A 19,578-nucleotide genomic window follows, 5' to 3' on the forward strand; every position below is an offset into this window, starting at 1 on the left:
TTATGTTTAGCAGGGATTTTGCCAGTTGTTTGAACAGCAATAGCTTTGGGGCTACTACTGGAGAATCAGTTTGAGATTTTTATTTTCCTGAAAGGTGATTTATATGTTTTTGAAACCAAGTTGTCTGTATTATAATTGACTGCTCAGCTTTGCTCTCCTTCTTCTGGGATCAAACCTGCCTAGCCTTCATACTGAATTGTTGATTAATTCCTCACTCCCTGCAGAAGAAATACTATCGAGAGAAGCTGTGGAAAAACACTTATTACTGTGCTTAAAATTGCTTCTTGTTGTCTTGGTAACAATAAATTTATGGGGTGACTTACGCAGCTACTGCATGAACAGAAGCTCCAAACTGCTGAACAGAATTCAAAAGCCTGAAAAGATTGAAAGATTGAGAACCCTCCAACAAAAAAATATCTTTTCAAAAAAGATATTCTTAACTCCTTATTGTTCTCTTTGATGCTTGAGGTGGTAAAAAGAGGAGCTCATGTGCCATGGTGGTGTTTGCCACTTAAAAGCTAAACTGAAATAGAACACGAACAATAATTCTTAGGTGTGATTTTTCTCTACGTGTGGAAAAATCAGTATAAACCCTTTTAACCTTTGGATATTTGCAGTTACCTTAGTCTTTTATTCAATTGTTTCTTCCAGAAACAAACCTCTACTTTGCTTTAAATTCTTCCTGAGTCTCTATAGGTTGCCTTCTGTTACAAGGACTTGTGCAGAAGGCTCCAGTGTTGAAACCCGTTCAGCGCAGACAATGTGCTGGTTTGTGACATTGCTGTGGCTCAGCTTTGAAAGCAGCAGAGTTTGAGTAACTGGGGTCATGTCCTGGTTTGCCAGAGTGTGTGGAATCTCCTGTCTGGTTTTCATGGGCAGCACTCATTAAAAATAATACATTCTGGATCAGAGTTCAGAACTAGTGAAAAATGCAAAAATAGTTACGATGGATTGTGGAAGTTCTTCCAACTCTTCATATGATGGTTTAACTCTTCAGAGGCTTTGCTGTTTACTTCCAAGCCTCACCTGTCTTGTTTTAGGTTCAGCTTCAGCAGACCTTTCTTAATAGCCCTGCTCCAAATTTGGCTGTCTTGGGCTTTGATCTCCTCCTCCATGACCTCCAGTGGGGATACGTTTCAGGATGGGGAGAGCTGAAGGGAAGACAGGTTCATACCCTGTGTGGATGTTTAGGTCGTTGCATTTTTGGAGGAGATAGGAAGATCTCTGAGCAGCTTTCTGGCTGTTTGGACCAGGAGCAGCACTACTTGTGCTAATAGTGGTCTCTCAAAGCCTGCAGTGGTGTGGGTTGGATACACAGCACTGTAATTTCACTTCTTTTGAGTATGCAGGAAAATGGTGTGTGCTGTGAGCTGTGGGAGTGCAGAGGGTTGGGCTGTTGGTAGAGAGAGGCAGAGAATGCTCTCTGTGAAGCCTTGCTGGATGAGTATCTGTTCCTTGGCCAAATGGGGTCATGATTTTCCTGGGTGCTTGGCACCCTCCCTCTGCAGCGTGGTGTGGGGCTGAGGCAGCAGCTGCCCACCCAGCATAGCTCCTGCAAACCTGGTTCCTTTGTCACTGGGGGATAGGAAGATTTCTGTAGGCTGAAGTGCAGCCACAGCCCTTGGAGGACTTTGTCCTGACTGTACCAAACTGCAGTTCTTTTCCTCCACGCTCAAGTGTTGCTGTCTTCTCCTTCCCTGGAGCTGAGCAGGGGTAGCTCTGTGGTGTACGGGGTTGTCTAGGGGCCAGCTTGTGGCCAGTTCCTAGGGAATTACCCAATTCTAGTCAAAATGATGAAAGACTCAGGTAATTATGCTTAGTTTATAGATGCATTATGTGGCCTTGAGCCACAATAAAAGCCTAGAGCTTCTGCTCTTGAAAGTTACTCTTACTCTGTAGAGTTAAGCTGTATTTTTTCCCCTTCCCTTTCCCTTAAGGTGAGCTGTGTACATTGACATTGCTCTGGGTAGGACTGTCATCCAGCAGCTGGTGGTGAGCACTCAGCGTGCTGTGTATTGCCTGGGTGCTCAGCAAGCAGTAAATAAGAACCAAGGTGCTGGATTTTGAATTTATCCAATAGTTCTCACTGCACTGGTGACTTGCACATGGAATTTCAGTGTTTGAGTTGTCTCTGTCCTCCTGCTGTTTCTGCTTTCATGAAGAAACCACTGACCTATCCTGTCACACACCTGCTTCCTTGGAAATACCTGTCTTAATTGTTTAAAATAAGTATTTAGAGTACTTAAACAGAATCTGTTGCTGTCCCAGTTCCTTTAGCCCACAGCTGAGGTGTGCACCATGACAGCTTTCAGCTTGCTTCCAGTTTAGCTGCACTTCTTCATGGAGCAACGAAGTGGTTGCTAGCTGGTCACTACATTTCCTTCCCCACTTCTAGAAAGTACATCCTTGGTCTTTGAGGCACTGTGTGCATTGACTTTTTCTTCCAGAAAGCAATTTATGAAACGACTTGGATACAGTGCCAAAAAGTCCCATTGGGCAATAACATTGCTCCAGATCCTCTATTAGTATTGCCAAATTATTACTTTTTTTGTATTGCAGTGGAGCAAGTTTTTTGAATAATCATTCAGACATTTGCATAGAATTTATTTTTAACCCACACAGCAGTGGTCTGTGTAAACACATGAGGAGTCAGACCATCATAACTGTTAAACATCTGTCTCTATCAGTTTTGTGAGGCCTGATTATTGCTGGGTGATGTTTTAAAGCTGTGAGGTGGTGATTTTATAATTGGTGAGCCTTACGTACAGTGACAAAAAGGGTAAAGATCTTGTGCTTTTCATTTTTAAGGGGAGCTGGCTCAGCTGTAGGCAAAAGTGAGAATCCCTGAAGTGGATGCAGTCTTAAAAACCCCAAATTATAAAAGAATCCACCCAGACAGGACAAGGAAAGGTCTGGTTTGCACCCCTGTATTGCTGGGCAGGCTTCTCTTTCCACAGGCTCCTCCCTTGGACATTAGGGTCTGGCTGTATATTTCTATGAACTTTGGTTTTAAAAGGGGCTTTTGTTACACTACACAGATGTGGGGCTCTAAATTTCCTTCTTGATTTCTTACCTGTGCTTAGAGTTTTAAGGAAATATTCCCCTGTTCAAACTGTTTTCTTTCTATCTTTTCCTCTTGGTGGTGCCTGGATTAATTTTATTCTGTTTACTTCCTAATTTATGCTTCATGTTAATTGTTCACTTTGCCAGTTCTTTGGCTTACTGCTTCTACTAAATAAACTGTCCAGGTCGTCCAGGCAGGGAGATTTGCAACCTTGAGAAAACAATAACAAAAAAACCCAAACACCTAATCTGAAAAGAATGCTTAGGGCAAAAATTACTGGTGTAGTAAATTACTCCTGTCCACAAAGTCTGGGCAGGAGAGGAGGCTGAGCTCCTCTGTGTGTATTTCCAGGTTTTTCATCTCTCTTCCAAAGCACTACCATTTCCCAGCCATTATTCTTGTCCTATCTTCCCCCTCCCTGCAACCATTCTAAATGACTTCCTCTAATCCCCTGGCATTAATTGCACAATCTGAGATGAGGTAGGTGTGTCACTGGCAACTATCTAAAGAAAACAGACTCTGTTGCACAGACAGCTCTTACTTTTCTAAATGCCAAGTGACGTCGGAGGGCTGGTGTTCAACTGCACTCGTGCTAGAGGTAATACCCAGAAACTCAAGATGGCAGGAGAAGAAATAAATAATAAAATGCTCTTTCAGTCTTGTTGTGTAACCATATAGGAGGGAATGTTCCCCACGGAGTATTTCTTAACCCTTGAAACGTGTGGCACTGACACAGACTTGGTTGGGAATTCTGTAGGTGAGGATGTGGTCGGACGAAACCGCGCATTTAAAAAACTAAACCAATTATCTGTTCTGAGCTAATAACTTTGTTCTTTGCCTTGCAGTTTGCAGGAGCATGGACATACGCAACAATCTGACCCGGCTGAACATGCTGGAGAACTGCACGGTGATCGAGGGCCACTTGCAGATACTGCTGATGTTTAAAACCAAGCCCGAAGATTTCCGTGAGCTCAGCTTCCCTAAGCTGACCATGATCACAGACTACTTGCTGCTTTTTCGTGTGTATGGCCTGGAGAGTTTAAAGGGACTCTTCCCCAACCTGACTGTGATTCGAGGAACTCGTCTGTTTTTTAACTATGCTCTAGTCATTTTTGAGATGGTTCATCTGAAGGAGATTGGTCTCTACAACCTGATGAACATCACTCGAGGTGCGGTGCGGATTGAGAAGAACAATGAGTTATGTTACCTGTCCACCATTGACTGGTCAAGGATTTTGGATTCTGTAGAAGACAATTACATCGTGGCCAACAAGGACGACAAAGAAGAGTGTGGAGATGTGTGTCCAGGAACTGTGAAAGGGAAGAGCAACTGTCCACCTACTGTGATAAATGGCATCTTCATCGAGCGCTGCTGGACCCACGATCGCTGCCAGAGAGGTGAGTCTGCAGCGTGATGGGTGACCTCTGATTTGCTGTCACTCTGTAACCTGTCAGGTCTGGGGAAGGCTAATGGGTACCTATTAATTGCTACCTTTAAGCACAGGTCAGTTTTGAACCTTGCTTTTGGGAATATTAAGTGAAAAGGTGACCTTTGAGATGGGGCTGCTGTGGCAGTTCTTTGACCGATGTGAATCATGTCTCCATAAATGTTGTGTTTGGTTTCTCTGGGAAGTTAGGGGCTGCCTGCTGCACGCAAGTCTAACAGACTGTGAGTGTCACTGGTATCTTGTATAATAGTTAGTGGTATTAGTAGCTCTGGTGGGGCTTTGACAGGGGATTAAAAGCCCAGATTGACTGACAGGCTGCAGAAGGTGGAAGCAGAACGGTGGGGAAAAGTCTTTATGGAATAAAACTGACTCTGGAAAGGTATGATTCCATTTTTACTCTTTTCCTGCTATTAGATGGAGTACGTGGATGAGTGAGCAACATTTGCACAGAGTAAGAATCTGGAGGCAAAGTCAGACCTGAGGGAAAAGGAGCAGGAGGAGGGAGGACCTGGATGGGGGTTGCCCGTAGCAGGAGTCCTGGGGAGGGTGAAATAACAGGGCTCAGAGCCAGCTGGGCTTTGAGCCTGGGGTTTGGTTCAGGGGAGAATGTGTAGCCAGAATTGAGCTGCTGCTACAACCCCTGAGCTCCAGTTCTTCAACTGTGTTGGGGTCGCTGTTAATTTCATACGAATTCGTGTTTTCCAAACTTGGAACTGAGCTTCAGTTTAGTTTTAATTATGTATTTACTTAAATCTGACTGTGATGGGGAGCAAAGTGAACTGAGGTAAAACTGACATGTTTAAAGTTGTCTTTTTGGAGGTCGTGCATCCAAATGAAGCCATGTGTCTTGAGACGAAATTAGGAAACTTGCGGGCTGGAGAGGAATTCCTGCCAAGCTTTAAAGGGCAATTCTGAGTGCTAAGTGCCAAACTGGAGAAGGAATTCCTACCAGCATGCACAGACTAATGAATTTAATGTGGTTTCCCCTCTGCTACTCCTTACCCCAAAATCATCCAGCTTCTTTTTAAAGAAGGTGGTTATTTTTTGTTTCCAGAATAACTGGGTAATACTACGAGCAAGACAATGCAAGTGTGGATACATGTTTCTTTCTTAAACAGGAAAATAAGGTTTTAAAGCACTTTTGGTATATAACTACAATCAGTGCTGAAACCTAGTTTCTTATACATTCGTGGTTTATGTTTTCATCTATTTCATAAGGTTAAATATCTAACTGAAACTGTTTCTGTGGTGAGACTGTTCATAAAGTCCTTCATTCCTGTGAATTTTCTGGGGCTGTGCTGCAGCAGGCTGGGATGTGTGGTTTCTCTCCTCTATATGGCTGCTCATTTCCATGAATCCTGTAGGAATGTAATGATTTTAGCCATTGGGACTGAAACCTGTGCTCCTGAGCCTCTCATTACACGTGCAGTTAAATTTGTTGGAGGCTACCTGTGCAGTATCACACTCTGTCTTGGCTCAGTTACCAAAGGAAGCCAGGCTGCCCAGTCCACTTGATTTGAATTTGAAGTTGAAATTTGAATTTGAAAATGGTTTCAAGAGTCAGTCTATACAGGTGCTCCCATCTGGCTTTCTGTGTTCCTCGTAGAAGATTCAAAGCAATGCTCCCACGTATTTGGGCTCTAACTGGTATGCAGTTTGAGAACCACTTAATCTTTGTTTTGAATGCAAAGATTTGGACTTTTTATTTTTTAGGTAGCTCGTGTTCTCAACGAGCTGGTGTCTGTATTATATTGTGCCTCGTGACACCTGTCTGTATATTTTAAAGTTGTTTTAACAGCTTAGAGTTTTTTGAGTAGCTGTGAGACTTGCAGCACAGTGACTGTGGTTGAGATTAAGGGACATTTCTCCAGTGAACCTGTTGATGGAGTCGCTGTGTTCTCTGTTCTCGTGCCAGCCACAACGTGTCCTTAGCGTGTGTAATTGTTTTGTCAAGATTATTAAGAGCTTGTGTGAATTGTACTTTGGCTTTCCTTAGCCTGAAGAGCCTCGTGGCAGCTCCCAGTACTGAGAGTATTAATGCTGTGAAATCTTTCCCTCTCTGCTTTTGCAGCTTATCTGGGAATCTTCAGCAGCTAATGCTGTGCTGAAGTTGCCCATCTCTCTGCTTTTAAGTGTATTTTCCTCCTCTGTTTTTTTCTCTTTGCCTTTTAACCAGTTCTGGAGTGAAATGAAGCAATTTCAGTGTGATCTCCTTGGGGATGTTTGGGTTTGTGGGGTGTTTGTTTTAATGCAGGTTATTTCTGCCCCTAGTTTGTTGTATAAAACTTGGTGTAGAATCTCCTGCTTGATGGGAAGTTTTTTGTCTGACCTGATAGCACTGCTGCCCTGGGACTGCTGGCTGGAGTATTTTGTTTGCTGTTATGGAAAAAAAAATCCTTAAAGAATGTGTAAATGTTGATTGTTTTGATGTTACAGAGTGTGTCTCAATGGACAGAGACAAGTCCCAAGCTGACAAGCGCTTCCAGCCTGCTAAGCTCTGACTCTTGCTGGAGAAAATTAGGAAATGGGCAAGAAGTTTGAGTGGGAAGGCTGGAAGATGCTGCAGAAAGGTCTTGGAGTGGGGAGGTGGTAGTGGTCGGGGCTGGAGTGGGGTCCTGGGTGTCACCATCTCCTCCACAGCAGTCCCTGACCTGCCCCTGCCTGTCTCTGGTGGCTTCCTCCACATTATCCCTGCCACATCTCCCATTGATCAGCCGTCGTTGGTACTTCTTTGTTTTAATCAGCATAAGATATCCCAGTTAATTCCAAAACTAACTTTCAGTTATAGCGTATAATTATCTCTGAGGCACGCATCCAAGTCTCTGAATCATCTCTGCAGCTATAACTCCAGCCCAGAAATTTTTTCAGTTGGTGATAACATGCTCAAGACAACAAAGTAGAAGATCTCACAGACATTAGAGTGGAGGTTGTGGATGAAACCGGTTGGGAGGAACTGAAATGATTTGTGGGCAGCTGCACGCTTTGAAAAAACAGTTGCAGTATAGAGGAATCTGTGTCTGAGTGCAAAGATGTGTAGGTGGATGTACCATAGATTGAGATTGGCAGGGATGTGTCTCCTGAAAGTTTTCTTTACTGTTTTCTAAATGACTTGTGTTGGTGTGAAAAGCAAGTCAGTTCAGTTAAGGCCAACTCATGTTATATTTTGGGTAGGAAGGGAGGGAAATATGTAGTCTGTTTGGAATTTGGGTCTAGCCTTATGCTGTTCGTGGCAGCCAAGTGCTGTTCCTGTTCTGGAGGTTTTGTACCTTTTCAGCCCACATTTTTATAAAGTTGTTTTTACATACATACTGCTTTTATTGCCTAAAAAACATGGTTCTTGGTTCAGTGCAGGACATTCATGCAGAGAGTGTCTATGCTGAAGAATGCAGACAACAAAAATGCTGGAAATGCCACGTCCTAGACCTCAGTCTAGATCTGCCAAACATGATTTTCATATTTTGCATTTTTTCCCACTTTTTTTTTTGTAATAATGCTATATGTCTGTCACTGCACTTGGGGAAGGAACAATTCCCTCTGAAATGGGATTTCCTGCCAGTTCTCTTTGCAGCCAGTTCTTCTCTGTCCATACTTCATTTGAAGCTGTCTGATGGTTCTGACAGAAATTTTAAGGCAGGTTCAGCCTTTTACTTGCATATTGGGTCAGCTGGAGGTGGAGTGAGGTAATAGGAAGGAAAAGTGGCATGGTCAAGTAAAAATGACCAGGAAAATGATCTGCAGTATCAGTCAGTGACTATTGAAAGGCTGCATTCCTGGAGTACAAGGGTGGATGTATGAAATACAGGCTCTGTTCCTTACAGGATATGGTGAAATTCAAGTTCTCCTGTCATCCTGGACATGAAATCTTTGTAGGAGTCTGTTACCCTCTTGATCTTGGGACTTCACACTACCAGGAAACTGGAGTTAAGAGTGTGGGCTGTTTTAGGTTGATGGACAGACTCTTTTTTCAATCTATTCTCTTGCTTTATGTGATGAAAGCAAAAGTCGTGTCTCTCAGTTAGTGCAATCTGGAATTTGTTGCAAAATACTGAACTTGGGGAAAGCAAAACGGAAAGTGTATGAAGCCATTTGGGTCAGTTGAAGAGGATGGTAAAGCAGCTGGCAGAAGGGATGACAGGCTGGAGTAGGTGACACAGAGAAGCTGCTAAAGAAAGATACTGTATGGAAATAATAATGTTTCTCTAGATTTTTAATGAGGTTGGGGAAGCAGGTCTGGGATACAGCAGAGTGTCTCATTAATTTTGCTGTGATTCATCCGGGGAAAATTCTGGGACAGGTGGGAGACAGGTAAGGAACTGCTTTAGGAGCTTGCTTTCTTTCCTAGTGCAGGCAACACGAGGAGGCCCCTGGAAAGCACTGCTCAGCCTGAATGTCTTTCAGCTGCTGAGAAACAGCACCGAGTGTTTTTAAAGAGACCGGTGCCAAAAGAAATTCTGCAACTCTGAACATCTTCAAGGCAGGTTTGAATAACAAAGTTCAGAGGTGTGTGTGGGAAACATTTTGTGATGTTTACTTAGGTAGAAATATTACTTAGCAACAACTTCCTGTAATTTTTATGTGCTGGGAATTTCTGTAACCATGAGCTTGGTTTTATTACCTTTGTATGGGAAAGGGGTCTCGGAGCACTGCGCAGACTTAGCCAACCTCAAGGGCAAGATATTTTTAAAACTTCAAACACAAAAGAAATTTTTCCAGTTGCTGCCACATGAAGTGGAAGTGCTCCTTTTATTTGGAGATCTGATAAGAACTGCCTTTTTTTTTTCCCTTTAGCTCTGACAAATGCCAGATGGAAGTTGACACCCGATAATCTCACTGGGGCGTCTGTTCTGAACCTTGCCAAGCGACGGCTTTAGTGAGTGTGTGTGGTGCTTGTGGTTGGGGCTGTTGTGATGCTTGCAAACAGGCTAGACATCCTAAACTAATTCACTTTAGCTCATTAAGGGTAGTTAAGAGATTTATGGTGCTTGGTGGTGTGATACAGCCTAGAACTGGTGGAAAAGGGGTGGAAACAATCACTCCGTACAAATTAGAGCGTACTCCTTACTTGAAAAACATCAAATGTTTGGGCTCTGAGGAAGCATCCCGTTAGTTTTTCTTCTCACAGGACTGTAGGATTTCAACATGTGTACCTTGCTCCCGTGGTCTCGCCACATTTTTTTTCTTCAGCTTCTTCACTGCTGCACCTTTACTTAAATGCAGGGGACTTGAACGTTTTATTCCCTTGCCCCAATTCCTGACCAGTACTTTAGACAGAAGCCTCTGTCTGGTCTGTCTTTAGAGCATTTGAACAAGAACTAATCCCAGCTCATCCAACAGTTAATAATCAGTAAATAGAGAGAATTCTTCCCAAAGTTAAGATCCTTTCATTTCTGTACAGATTTCTTGTAAAGGCAATGCTTTTTGATTAGTTAAAAATGAGAATGAGTTATTTTGCTGCTGAAATGCTGAAAATAAGAAAAGTTTTCATCTTGTTTGGTCCAAGTTGTCATTTTAATTCTTTCACCATTAACCCATTCCCCAAAACACTTATTTAAGTGAGTTGAGGAGGCTGAGAGTTTAATGTGTAGTCGTTCAGCACAAACATTACTGGAAGATGTTTGAAGGTCTGTTGGATCTTCCTGACTCCTTGTGATTTCCAAGGGTGGCGTGCCAAGGGTGCTTCAGGAAAGAAAAGTTCCAACTTACCTTATTTGCTTCCACAGGGGAACCTGCACTACCCCTTGTTAGGTAAAATAGAGCAGACTGACTGCACTTGGCAGACACATCTGCTGGAAAATGCTGTTGTCTGGGCATGGATGTAGAAGCAGGAAGTCACAGAATGTTAAAAGAAAAAACAAAACCCAACCCACTGAAATACTGATCAACAGAGTTAATGTGTGTTAGTAATGCATGAATGGGAGAGCTGCAAATGGTTCACTTGCTGTGATGAGTTTGCTCAAGGAGGAGGAGACTTGGTTCATTCAGAGCAAAGCCTTCTGAGTGGTGGGGCAGCTTTGGTGCTGTAAGTGGAGATAAAGAATTAGCCAGCATACATATCCTGTAGGTTTTCCTCCCTTCAGCCCTCCTTAATGAAGGCAGAACAATGACTCTGTATTTTAAACCTGAAAAAATTTAACTAATTATAGAAATATTCTAAATCAAACACAATTCTGATGCTCCTTCCTGTCTTTAAGCAGGCAGAGCAAAATAAATGGAAGCTGTTTATGATGGCATAACGTTCTTTTATTTTATGGTGAAGGAGCTGGAAACCTTTGCTGTAAAAGGCTTTGAAGGGATTGGAACTGCTGAGTCCATACAAAGATGTGTATTCAGCCTGTGTGAGAAGCCCAACCAAAATGTGTCACTTGGCAAAGCTCTCTGAAACATCTTCCTCTATCAGGAGCTGGATTTGACATGGATTGCTTTGTAAATAAATTTTGTGGTTAAAAAAGAATAATTAAAAAGCACCACAAAAGAAAACACAAAAAAGGTCAAAACCCCCCCAGGTGTGACCAGTGTAAAGATTGTTTCTGACTGAAAGGTTGGGGATTTCAGGACCTTTTGATTAATTGCAGAGCTGGTGAATCACCAACTGTGTCCTGGAGGAAGCGACACTAACCCTCCTCTCAGATTGTAACAATAGCTGGTTAAAAGTTCAATGATCATGCCTCCCAATTATATCCCATAATTGTGTGTGAGTTCCTATTGCAGCCGTGTGAATGAACTTGCTGGGATGTTTATGCTCCTTAATTATGACTGTTGGCTAGCTGAGAAATAAAAATTTGGGGGAGGGGGAGGCTGTGGGAGGTCCTGGCAGTGGCTGGGCTGCTTGGTACGTGCCTGTAGTTATTTCAGTTGTTGCTTTGATCCCAAGTTTGTGGCTGGCATCGTGGAAGTGTTCAAAGCAGCAGGCTGCAGCTCTGCTGCTGAAATTCTGTAGATTACAACTGTGTGTGTTCATCATCTTTATCTAGATTTTTTAGATGAGGGTGTTGAGGGGGGCTGACATAGCTTGAGAGCCATCAGCGTTGCTTTTATTTTGGCTTGTGACATTTAAAACAAACAGAGAACTCACTTTGGCTCTGTGTAGGGCTTAAATGTTGGCTGAGTGAGTTTAATGTTTTCATTTGAGGCTGGCTTCCTGGTGAATCTGTGTCTAAATGAACTGAAAAAAGGGGGCAGGGTGCTCAGCACCTGCTCAGGTCCAAAAAGTTTTCAGATGTGGAATTCCCTTCTTCATAGAATGTTTTTGATGGGAAGAGACCTTCAAGATTGAGTTCAGCTGTTAACCCAGCACTGCCAGGTGACCACTAAACCATGTCACTCACTACCACATCTCCACATCTTTAAAACAGGGGAAGAATTGCTGTGGAAGAGAAGGCCAGTTTTTGATGGGAAAAGACCTTCAAGATCGAGTTCAGCTGTTAACCCAGCACTGCCAGATGACCACTAAACCATGTCTCTCACTACCACATCTCCACATCTTTAAAATAGGGGAAGAATTGCTGTGGAGAAGAAGGCCACAGACAGGGCAAGAGGATGCTCTGTATTCACATGGACCTCCTAGCTCAGTACACCCAGTGTGAATCCCTTAGTTTGAGAATGCACTTTTCCTGTTTTCCTGACCAGAAGCTGCCTCCTGGGCACCTTGAGAGGCTGAAGGCTCTGAGGAAGATGTTTTGAAGGAAAACACACGACAGAGCTGGCAAGTCCAGTTAGAATAGTATTCCACAGAATGCTGGGATTAATCTTTGTAGTTTAAAGAGCTGAGGGCTGTTTGTGGTTTCGCTGCCATCACTTTGGTGCACTCCAGAAAAATGAATAATTATTTTGATGATGTGGATCAGGTTAGAGGTGCCATTTTCCAAGAACCAAGAAACGCTGCTCTGTTGTAATGGCAACTCAGGCTATTTCAGGTATGTAGCAAGATTGAGCTGATGAAGACTGTAACATTTGCAAGTTCGTTTTGAGTTGGGGAAGGGGAATTTCATTGATCTGTTTATAGAACCCCTCCAATCTTTTCTTTTTCTGAGCAGTTTGAAGGCTTCTGGAGATGTTCAGATCTTACTGGTCACCTGGAACTCCTACAGAACTGCTGCTGGTATGTGGCCACACTGGAATTTCAGGGCTCTGACATGATGAGCTGAGCTTGAGCTGGAGTTACAGGGAGAGACTGATGGGTTTTCAGTCAATACTCATAGTTAAGGCAACTTAGCTAAGAAGCTTGTCAGAGATCAGAGGAAATAATGGCAGACAGAGCAGCAGTACCATCTAAGGTTGCTGGATGTTGGGTTCTTTGTGCTCCTCTTGGTTCTCTTTAGCACAAAATGGGGCTGTCCCTGTGGTGGCTGGTTTTTCACCTATTGATGTGAAAAGGGCCAAGTCTGATGCTGCATGTTCAAGGGAAGGGTAATTTGGTGTCTGTGGGAGAGCTGCTGAATTTGGCAGCTTCACCTCGGATAAGGTGAGTGAGATGCCGTTAGCTTCTGAGTTGTTTGTTCAGGAATATCTGAAAATAGTGACTGAGATTTTAATGAGCAACCTGTGGCAAAAAAACTCAAAGTTCCAGCTGCTGCTCTGAATTGAGCCTCTGGAAATCTCTCACACAGAAACTTCACACGCCACGTGAAAATTTACTGTTGTATTGACAGCTTTTTATGGTCAAGAAAGTATGTAAAGAACACTTGCCCTTGAAGGTGGGCTTGAACCCTGCTGTGCTGTTGCAGGCAGTTGGACAGTCCTAGGAGTGATGCAGGAAGCTTCAGCAGCATATTGAGTTTCCTAGGAGCAAGGCACGTGTGATGCTGCAGAGGTCACAGGACAACTGAGCACCTTTCTGTTACCATTTTAAACTTCATCAACCATCCATGCTGCATTACAGCACCACAAGGATTTCAGTTCTTCGCAAGCAAGAAAAGCATTCATTAAAATTTGAGTATCTGACAAATGGTTTTGTTGTCTTTTCTGCAAAGACAAACCAATTCTACAGGTAGTGAAAGCCTGACAGCAGTGATTTAATAAAACAAACAGGACTTGTTTTTTCTGGTCTTTATTCTTTTGTGAGTGTCATCTTTCTGAAATAAGGCTGTGATCGCACTGGATGTGTTTACACGGCTTCAGTTCAGGATGAATGAGTCCAAGAGTTCCCTTGTAAGTACCCCTGAAAAGCTCCCAAAAGCCAGAGAGGAAATGGAGCTCCTCGGTGTGATGTCTGACTGTCTGAAAGTCTCGCCCAGTGGAGCCTTAACATGACTTAAAGGAATAAGGCTTTTGTTTTCAAACTCTATTTGAAGCGAAGCCTTTAAAGCTCAATAGACTCTCTCTGTTCATTCAATTCTGTGGATTTTAGGCACAGGGAATTCATCTGGATTTTTGTAGTGCAGGGAATCTGCACGCTCTGTGTTTCTGGCAGAGGGGAAGGTGTAACATGCATTAGCTCTTACCTGGAGATTAATGAAAAGCATTTATGTGGAAGCTGGTGCTTTATCTGCAACAGCTTCTCATCGGCAGGTTTCTACAATTATTAAAGTAGCAAAAGAGCTGTCATGAGTATATTCCCTTTCCTTAGGCTTCTCTTCCACACGCCAATAACCTTATCTCCAGGGCTGCTTAAATAATTTGTATAGCATTTGGCTGCTCTTTCAGTGCTTAGGTATCAAGTTTCGGTATCAAGTTTCTAGTCTGCAAGTCTGTTAGAACTAGGTAGTGGCATCAAACATCAGTTTGGTTCTGGGGAATATGAAATGTTCTCCTTTGAGCCTGTACAGTGTGTGAATTTGGTGGGTGTGATAAGGAAAACGTCCCTGTGTTTTGCATGGCTCTGCTGGTGAAGGAGGAGCTGTTGTTGATCAGTACTGGGGAAGAGCATGTTGTTTTTCCACACTCTCTAATCTGTGATAACAAGAACTCCTCCAGATTGTGTTTTTCAGACACGCTTTAGGTCTCTCAGTGCCCAGATTTGCTGGTGACTAACTGCTGCAGTAACACATCCATCCACCCAGAGCCTAATTGGAGGTGACACGGTTTCCAGCACGAGCTTTGCTTTGAGGCTGAAGAAGACTCAGCAATGTACTGTCTGTACTAAGTATTTTGGAGAGGCTCGTGGGCTGGATGTGGGCTTGGGTACCACGGAGCTCTTCCCAGCACTGGCACCGGCCTCTTGGGTGGTTCTGTGCCCCTCTCTGTAAGGCGGAGCTGATCAGAGCGACCTGCTGAGGAGCTGGGCTTAATGAACTTCAGTACAGCAAAAGCAGAAAGAGCCTTAAGGCAGAATGGAACTAGGATGGGTTTAGACAAACAACGGTCAGAAGTGCCTTAGGTAAAGCATTTGATCTGGCCATGGGCTTGTGGGTGGACTGGGCAGCATCTCGAAAACTTCGGCTCCCTTCCAGTTGAAGGCTGTTTTCCATAACAGCAGCTCTGTGCTGAGATTTGAAACCCCTGTAGTTTGCTTAAGAAAAAGACTCTTTGTCCCTGGGGAGACTGATACAGCTTCAGGTTGCTTGAAAAAAAATTGCTAGACAATGCTGGTTTCTGTGATTATTGTTTTTTCCTCCCAGAGGACTCTCCCCATTGTAAGATTATTTCCATAAGCTCCCCCCTCACCACTAATTACCCCATTTAGGGATAGGCAGGTGTTGCTGCTCACGCTACTGCACCACTTAGACCAGCTCTGAATAGTCTTAATTGCTCTGAGATGGACAATGCTGATGGTAGCTGGTGATTAGACCCTATCTGGACTCGGTGCTGATAAAGAGCCAGAAGCTGAAGGGTTTCAGGACCCGTGGCACTCCTGCCCAGTTCAGCTCGTGTTGTGTAAGCAGATCCTGTTCCTCTCCGTGGCCCAGCACAGTTTAACGGGCAGATAATGAGACTTTTGCTACTACTGTACTTCCTTATTATTGAACAGTGATTTCACTGATGGCTGGTTTTATTTTAAGAGTTTACCACAGCAGAGGTATGAAATAAAAAAGAGTTTTTACCATTCTGGCAGCTGACAGTTGGGACCATTAACTGTTGCAGAAAAAGATTGAGAATCCAAAATTTCCTTCAGTACTTTCAGAAGTTTCAGTTCTCTTGTTGTTGGCCTCTCCTCGTTGGGATGGCACGTGTTTGGGATTAAATTCCTTCAGATTACAACTTTCTCTTGCATAATTTACAAGGAGAAATAGATGAATAGTCTCTACGGGTGGCTTGTGCAATGCAGTGAATGGTTTTTGTACTAATCTAGAGCCATTTGTTTTTCCTTACAGTTGTATTTGTGTGGCCTTTGGTCATTTCTATAATTTCTCATCTGATTAGGGAAGCAGAGTGATGTGGCACGACACTCATCCTACAGATCAAAAACTGTAGGGATCAGTATATTTGTAATGAGAAGGCATTAAGGAGATGATGGATCCAGCAGGTCTGGATAGAGCTGAGCTGGATTGTTTGTGCAAGGCCCCAGATGAGTGTACGTTGAATTACTTGAAAATGAGTATTGCTGGTATGCAGAAGATGATGAGGGCAAGTAGTAAATAAAAATACATTTCTTAGAGAGGTCTCAACTGCTTGGCTCTGGGACTGCAAGCAAACAGTATCTATTTCAGTACTGCCAAGTAAATTCTTATACCTAGAAATAAACTGAGGAGAGCACACTTACAGCTTTGGGCAAAGAGAGAAGGGTGTGTAAATTAGTGGGCATGAGCTGAGGAGGCCAAAATGACTGGAATAGTTGAGAGAATATTATCTGGGTGTATATAATCTATGCATTTGATACCAGTATGCCTCGTAACGAGATACCGCATACGTTTTGCCTGTCCACAGTTCAAATATGTAAAAAATGATTGTAGGTTCAGGGAAAACCATGACACTGATTAAATTACTGGAAGACAGGCTTTACAATATTTAGGTTTGGATGCATTTACATGGGAAATAGATCTGGTATCACCTCTCTGGGAGGTGAGGCAGGAAGGGGGGGGTTGGAATAAGTTAAGGGCCTTCTTTCTTTCTGCTTCTTTTCAGTCTGTTCCTCCACAACCCAAATTCAGTTTCAGTGTCTCTGTTTACAGTTCATGAGTATGCCGTGAAATCTGTGCAGATTAAAATCTTAACCTCTGTCTGACATTTCTGTGTAGATCATTAGTTATCAGCTTAATCTCTTTGTGGTTAATCTTATACTTCCGCCGTTACCTTTCTACGGACGGCTCCGCTTTTGGATCTGCTCTAAACTCTACGTCCTCTTTGGTGTAGATTTGCTGTTATTCTGTGTGTCCTGCTTACACTTTATGCATCTTTTCACATAACGTATCTCAAATGCAATCTTCCTTATCCCCACAGAGCTGAACGTGTCAACTTGGCTTTCATTCTTTCATGCCTTGTTTACTACAACATCCTTCCCTGTGGCCTTGAGAAAAGCAATCTTATCCTGCTGTTATCTCTGCAGAAAGCAAAGGTTAGGCATTTCACCTCGTGCTTTGATCGTATCGCTCCTCATTTTCAGGGCAGGGTTTGTAGGTAAAAGTAGCTTGTCTTAGATCTATGTTTGGAAAAATGAGTTGGACTTTGTTCTTAGCCCATTGAAGCACTTCTGCGTATCCCCACTTGTCTCTCTTTCTCAGCAGGGCAGATGCCAGCCCCTGTACTTCTCTTTTATGGCTTGTCCTGGTGCAACATCATCTCTCACTCAGCACTAAGCTGTTGACTTCTTATTCTGCTCAGTCCGTGCTGCCAATCACTATGAAATAAATTAGCCTGATGAGAATCTTGCCCCCAGCACTGCTGCTACGGTCAGTGGATTGAGAGGGAGCTGGTTCACATCCTGCTGCCTCAGAGAGTGGAGATCTGCACTCGAAATACAGCGTGTGGATAGAGACTTGACATGCAATTACACTGATTTTTAGGACACCCGTGGCTGCCTGGACCAGTTCACTGTGATTCCCTTGGGTCTCCTGGGACTGCAGTGTGAGTGAGCAGGCTTGATGGGAGTAGGTTAAAGTGGACAGGGATGTTTGCAAGATGATGTACATCAGAAAGAGTAATATGTAGTTAAATATTAACGTGATGCTTTCATGAGGCTCCCAGGTGGCGTGTCAGCCACTGAATGATAAAACGAAATCCTTAGGTTGTAATAAGGATTGAAATTTAACAAACCATAACAACAGAAAAACACCCTCATAACTGTGGGTAGAGCAATGAGCAAAGCTTCACAGAAAAAGTCCCCAGATTAAGTTGAAAGGTTCTGGTCTTGGTCTAAGTTACAAAACACCTGTTCTGATGTACAGAATCAAGTACAGTATGAGGTGGCTGATGTCCAGACTACTTGAAAATGAACTACTTACAAATCTCCACGTTCTCCATGGTTAGGTGTGCTGAACATTTCTGCCCTTTTTTACAGGGAGGCAGATTTCACTTAGTGGCTCTTTTGCACATTGCCATCAGAAGGACTGAGGCTTGGAAACTTCTGGTCTCCGAATCCTGAGGTACCTGAAGGGTAGGAGTCAGTGTGGTGGCTTCTTAATCTTCTCCAATTATAAGCCATCAAAGGCACTGACAGTAGCAAAGCCTGGAGTCACTATCGATTTGTATGGGGCGTTATACTTGGTGATACCTGGCAGGGGACTCCAGGTTTTGCCTGAAGATGTGTCAATTTTGGGGCTGCATTTTAAAGAAAAACAAGCAGGCAGAGGCTGGTGTTTTTTTCTGATCCCTTACGCTGTGCTAAGCTCCCGTGTAATTTTGAACACAAAGTACAAGGAGCAGGTTTGATCTGCCTGCCAGAGAAGGGCACAACAGCAGTGTTGTAGGCACTAGGTAAAGTATTTACAACTTCTCGTCGCTATCCTTGTGTGCACTTTGTGACACTTGTGAACAGTGCTGCTGTGTTTTCAAATCAAACTCCCTGTTTTGGTATTTTGAGCTTGATTGCCAACACACGAGCCAGATTTCTGCAAGTTGTTTTTACCTGCTTGGGGAATCAACTTGATTGAAAGGTCCTAGGAGAATGCAAACAAACCTAGTCTTCAGTTTTAGGTTTTTAATTATTATTTTTTTAGCTTTGTCCCCTAGCTTTCATCAGAGAGAGATGTTTTACAGCTTTGCTTTGTTAAGTTCAGTTTGTAAGGGGCTTGCTGCCATGGGTAAACACCACAATGCCCTGCTTAAAATGCACAAAAGGAAAATGTTTCTTTGATCTTTATTTTATCTGGGCAGTATTAGATGTACTGGAGTGGGAGGCATCCACTTCTGCCTGTAAGTAGTTGGAGTGACCGAGGAGAGCAGGAGTGTAAACCTTCCAGAAACAGAAGGGTCTAGGAGACCTGTGAAGTGAGAGCCTGTCCTGAAGGTTCAATGGGAGAAGGTGAAGGACTCTCCTAGCTGAAGTTTGTCCTGTCACCAAAACGAAGAGCTGATAGTTGAGCTGTCACTAACTCCAGAGGTGAGTCATTGAATCTGAAGTCGTGCTTTGTACGAGGGGCTCGGGTCCTGCCTTGTGTCCGTGGTGTGGCAGCTGGAGGAGCTCATCTGCACAGGTTGTAACTTCTGGAGAAGATGAGGAGCGAGTGGCCAAAGGCCTTGTGGACCCATTGCAGCTGATGACTTCCTCCAGGCTTCAGCATATTGAGATGACTTATCTATAAACACATTTTTATGTGATCTAAATACAAATGTGTGTATATGTGTGTACACATATATATGTGGGTTCCTCTTAGGAAGTTTTCTGTATTCTTCGGCGTAATTCACATATGAGTAAAGTTCTGTATTTCCAGAGAAGTCCTCCACCAGCAGGTGTAGTGCAGGAGATAATAGGTTACTCCACAGTCTGAAGAGCAGAAGGTTGGCATGGAAGAGGCCCCGTTTGGAGCGAGTTCTCCCTTTATCCGTGCTTTTCAACACCAGAGCTCAACCTTTCCTCCTATCTCCATTCACCAACTTCTTTCACAGACCTCCATATCCCCCATTATCGCCCCTGGACAAGGTGGCACACGACTCCAAACCCTTTTATCTTTTAGAAACTCACATTGGCTGATCCTGACAGGTCCCCCAGCAGTTCCAGCATCTCCGTGGGTCGTCGCTGCGGCGGCTGTTCTTG

The 19,578-nt window shown here is 43.5% G+C and overlaps 1 protein-coding gene across 2 annotated transcripts in view; it reads left to right on the forward strand.

The window, feature by feature from the left end:
- Positions 1–274: 274 nt before the first annotated feature.
- The window catches only part of INSR (insulin receptor), a 45,275-nt gene continuing 25,971 nt past the window's right edge, over positions 275–19,578 (forward strand). Inside the window, exons 1-2 of one of the 2 annotated variants that reach the window (XM_008936476.1) lie at positions 275–332; positions 3,910–4,461. In XM_008936476.1, the coding sequence (XP_008934724.1) occupies positions 3,921–4,461 (541 nt within the window). In that variant the 5' untranslated portion in view covers positions 275–332; positions 3,910–3,920. Of the gene's footprint in view, positions 333–3,909; positions 4,462–19,578 lie in introns of those variants that run through there. The other variant, XM_008936475.1, reaches the window with a different exon arrangement.

The sequence above is a fragment of the Merops nubicus genome, unplaced genomic scaffold, assembly GCF_000691845.1.
Source record: "Merops nubicus isolate BGI_N331 unplaced genomic scaffold, ASM69184v1 scaffold5553, whole genome shotgun sequence".
Classification (NCBI taxonomy): Eukaryota; Metazoa; Chordata; class Aves; order Coraciiformes; family Meropidae; genus Merops; species Merops nubicus.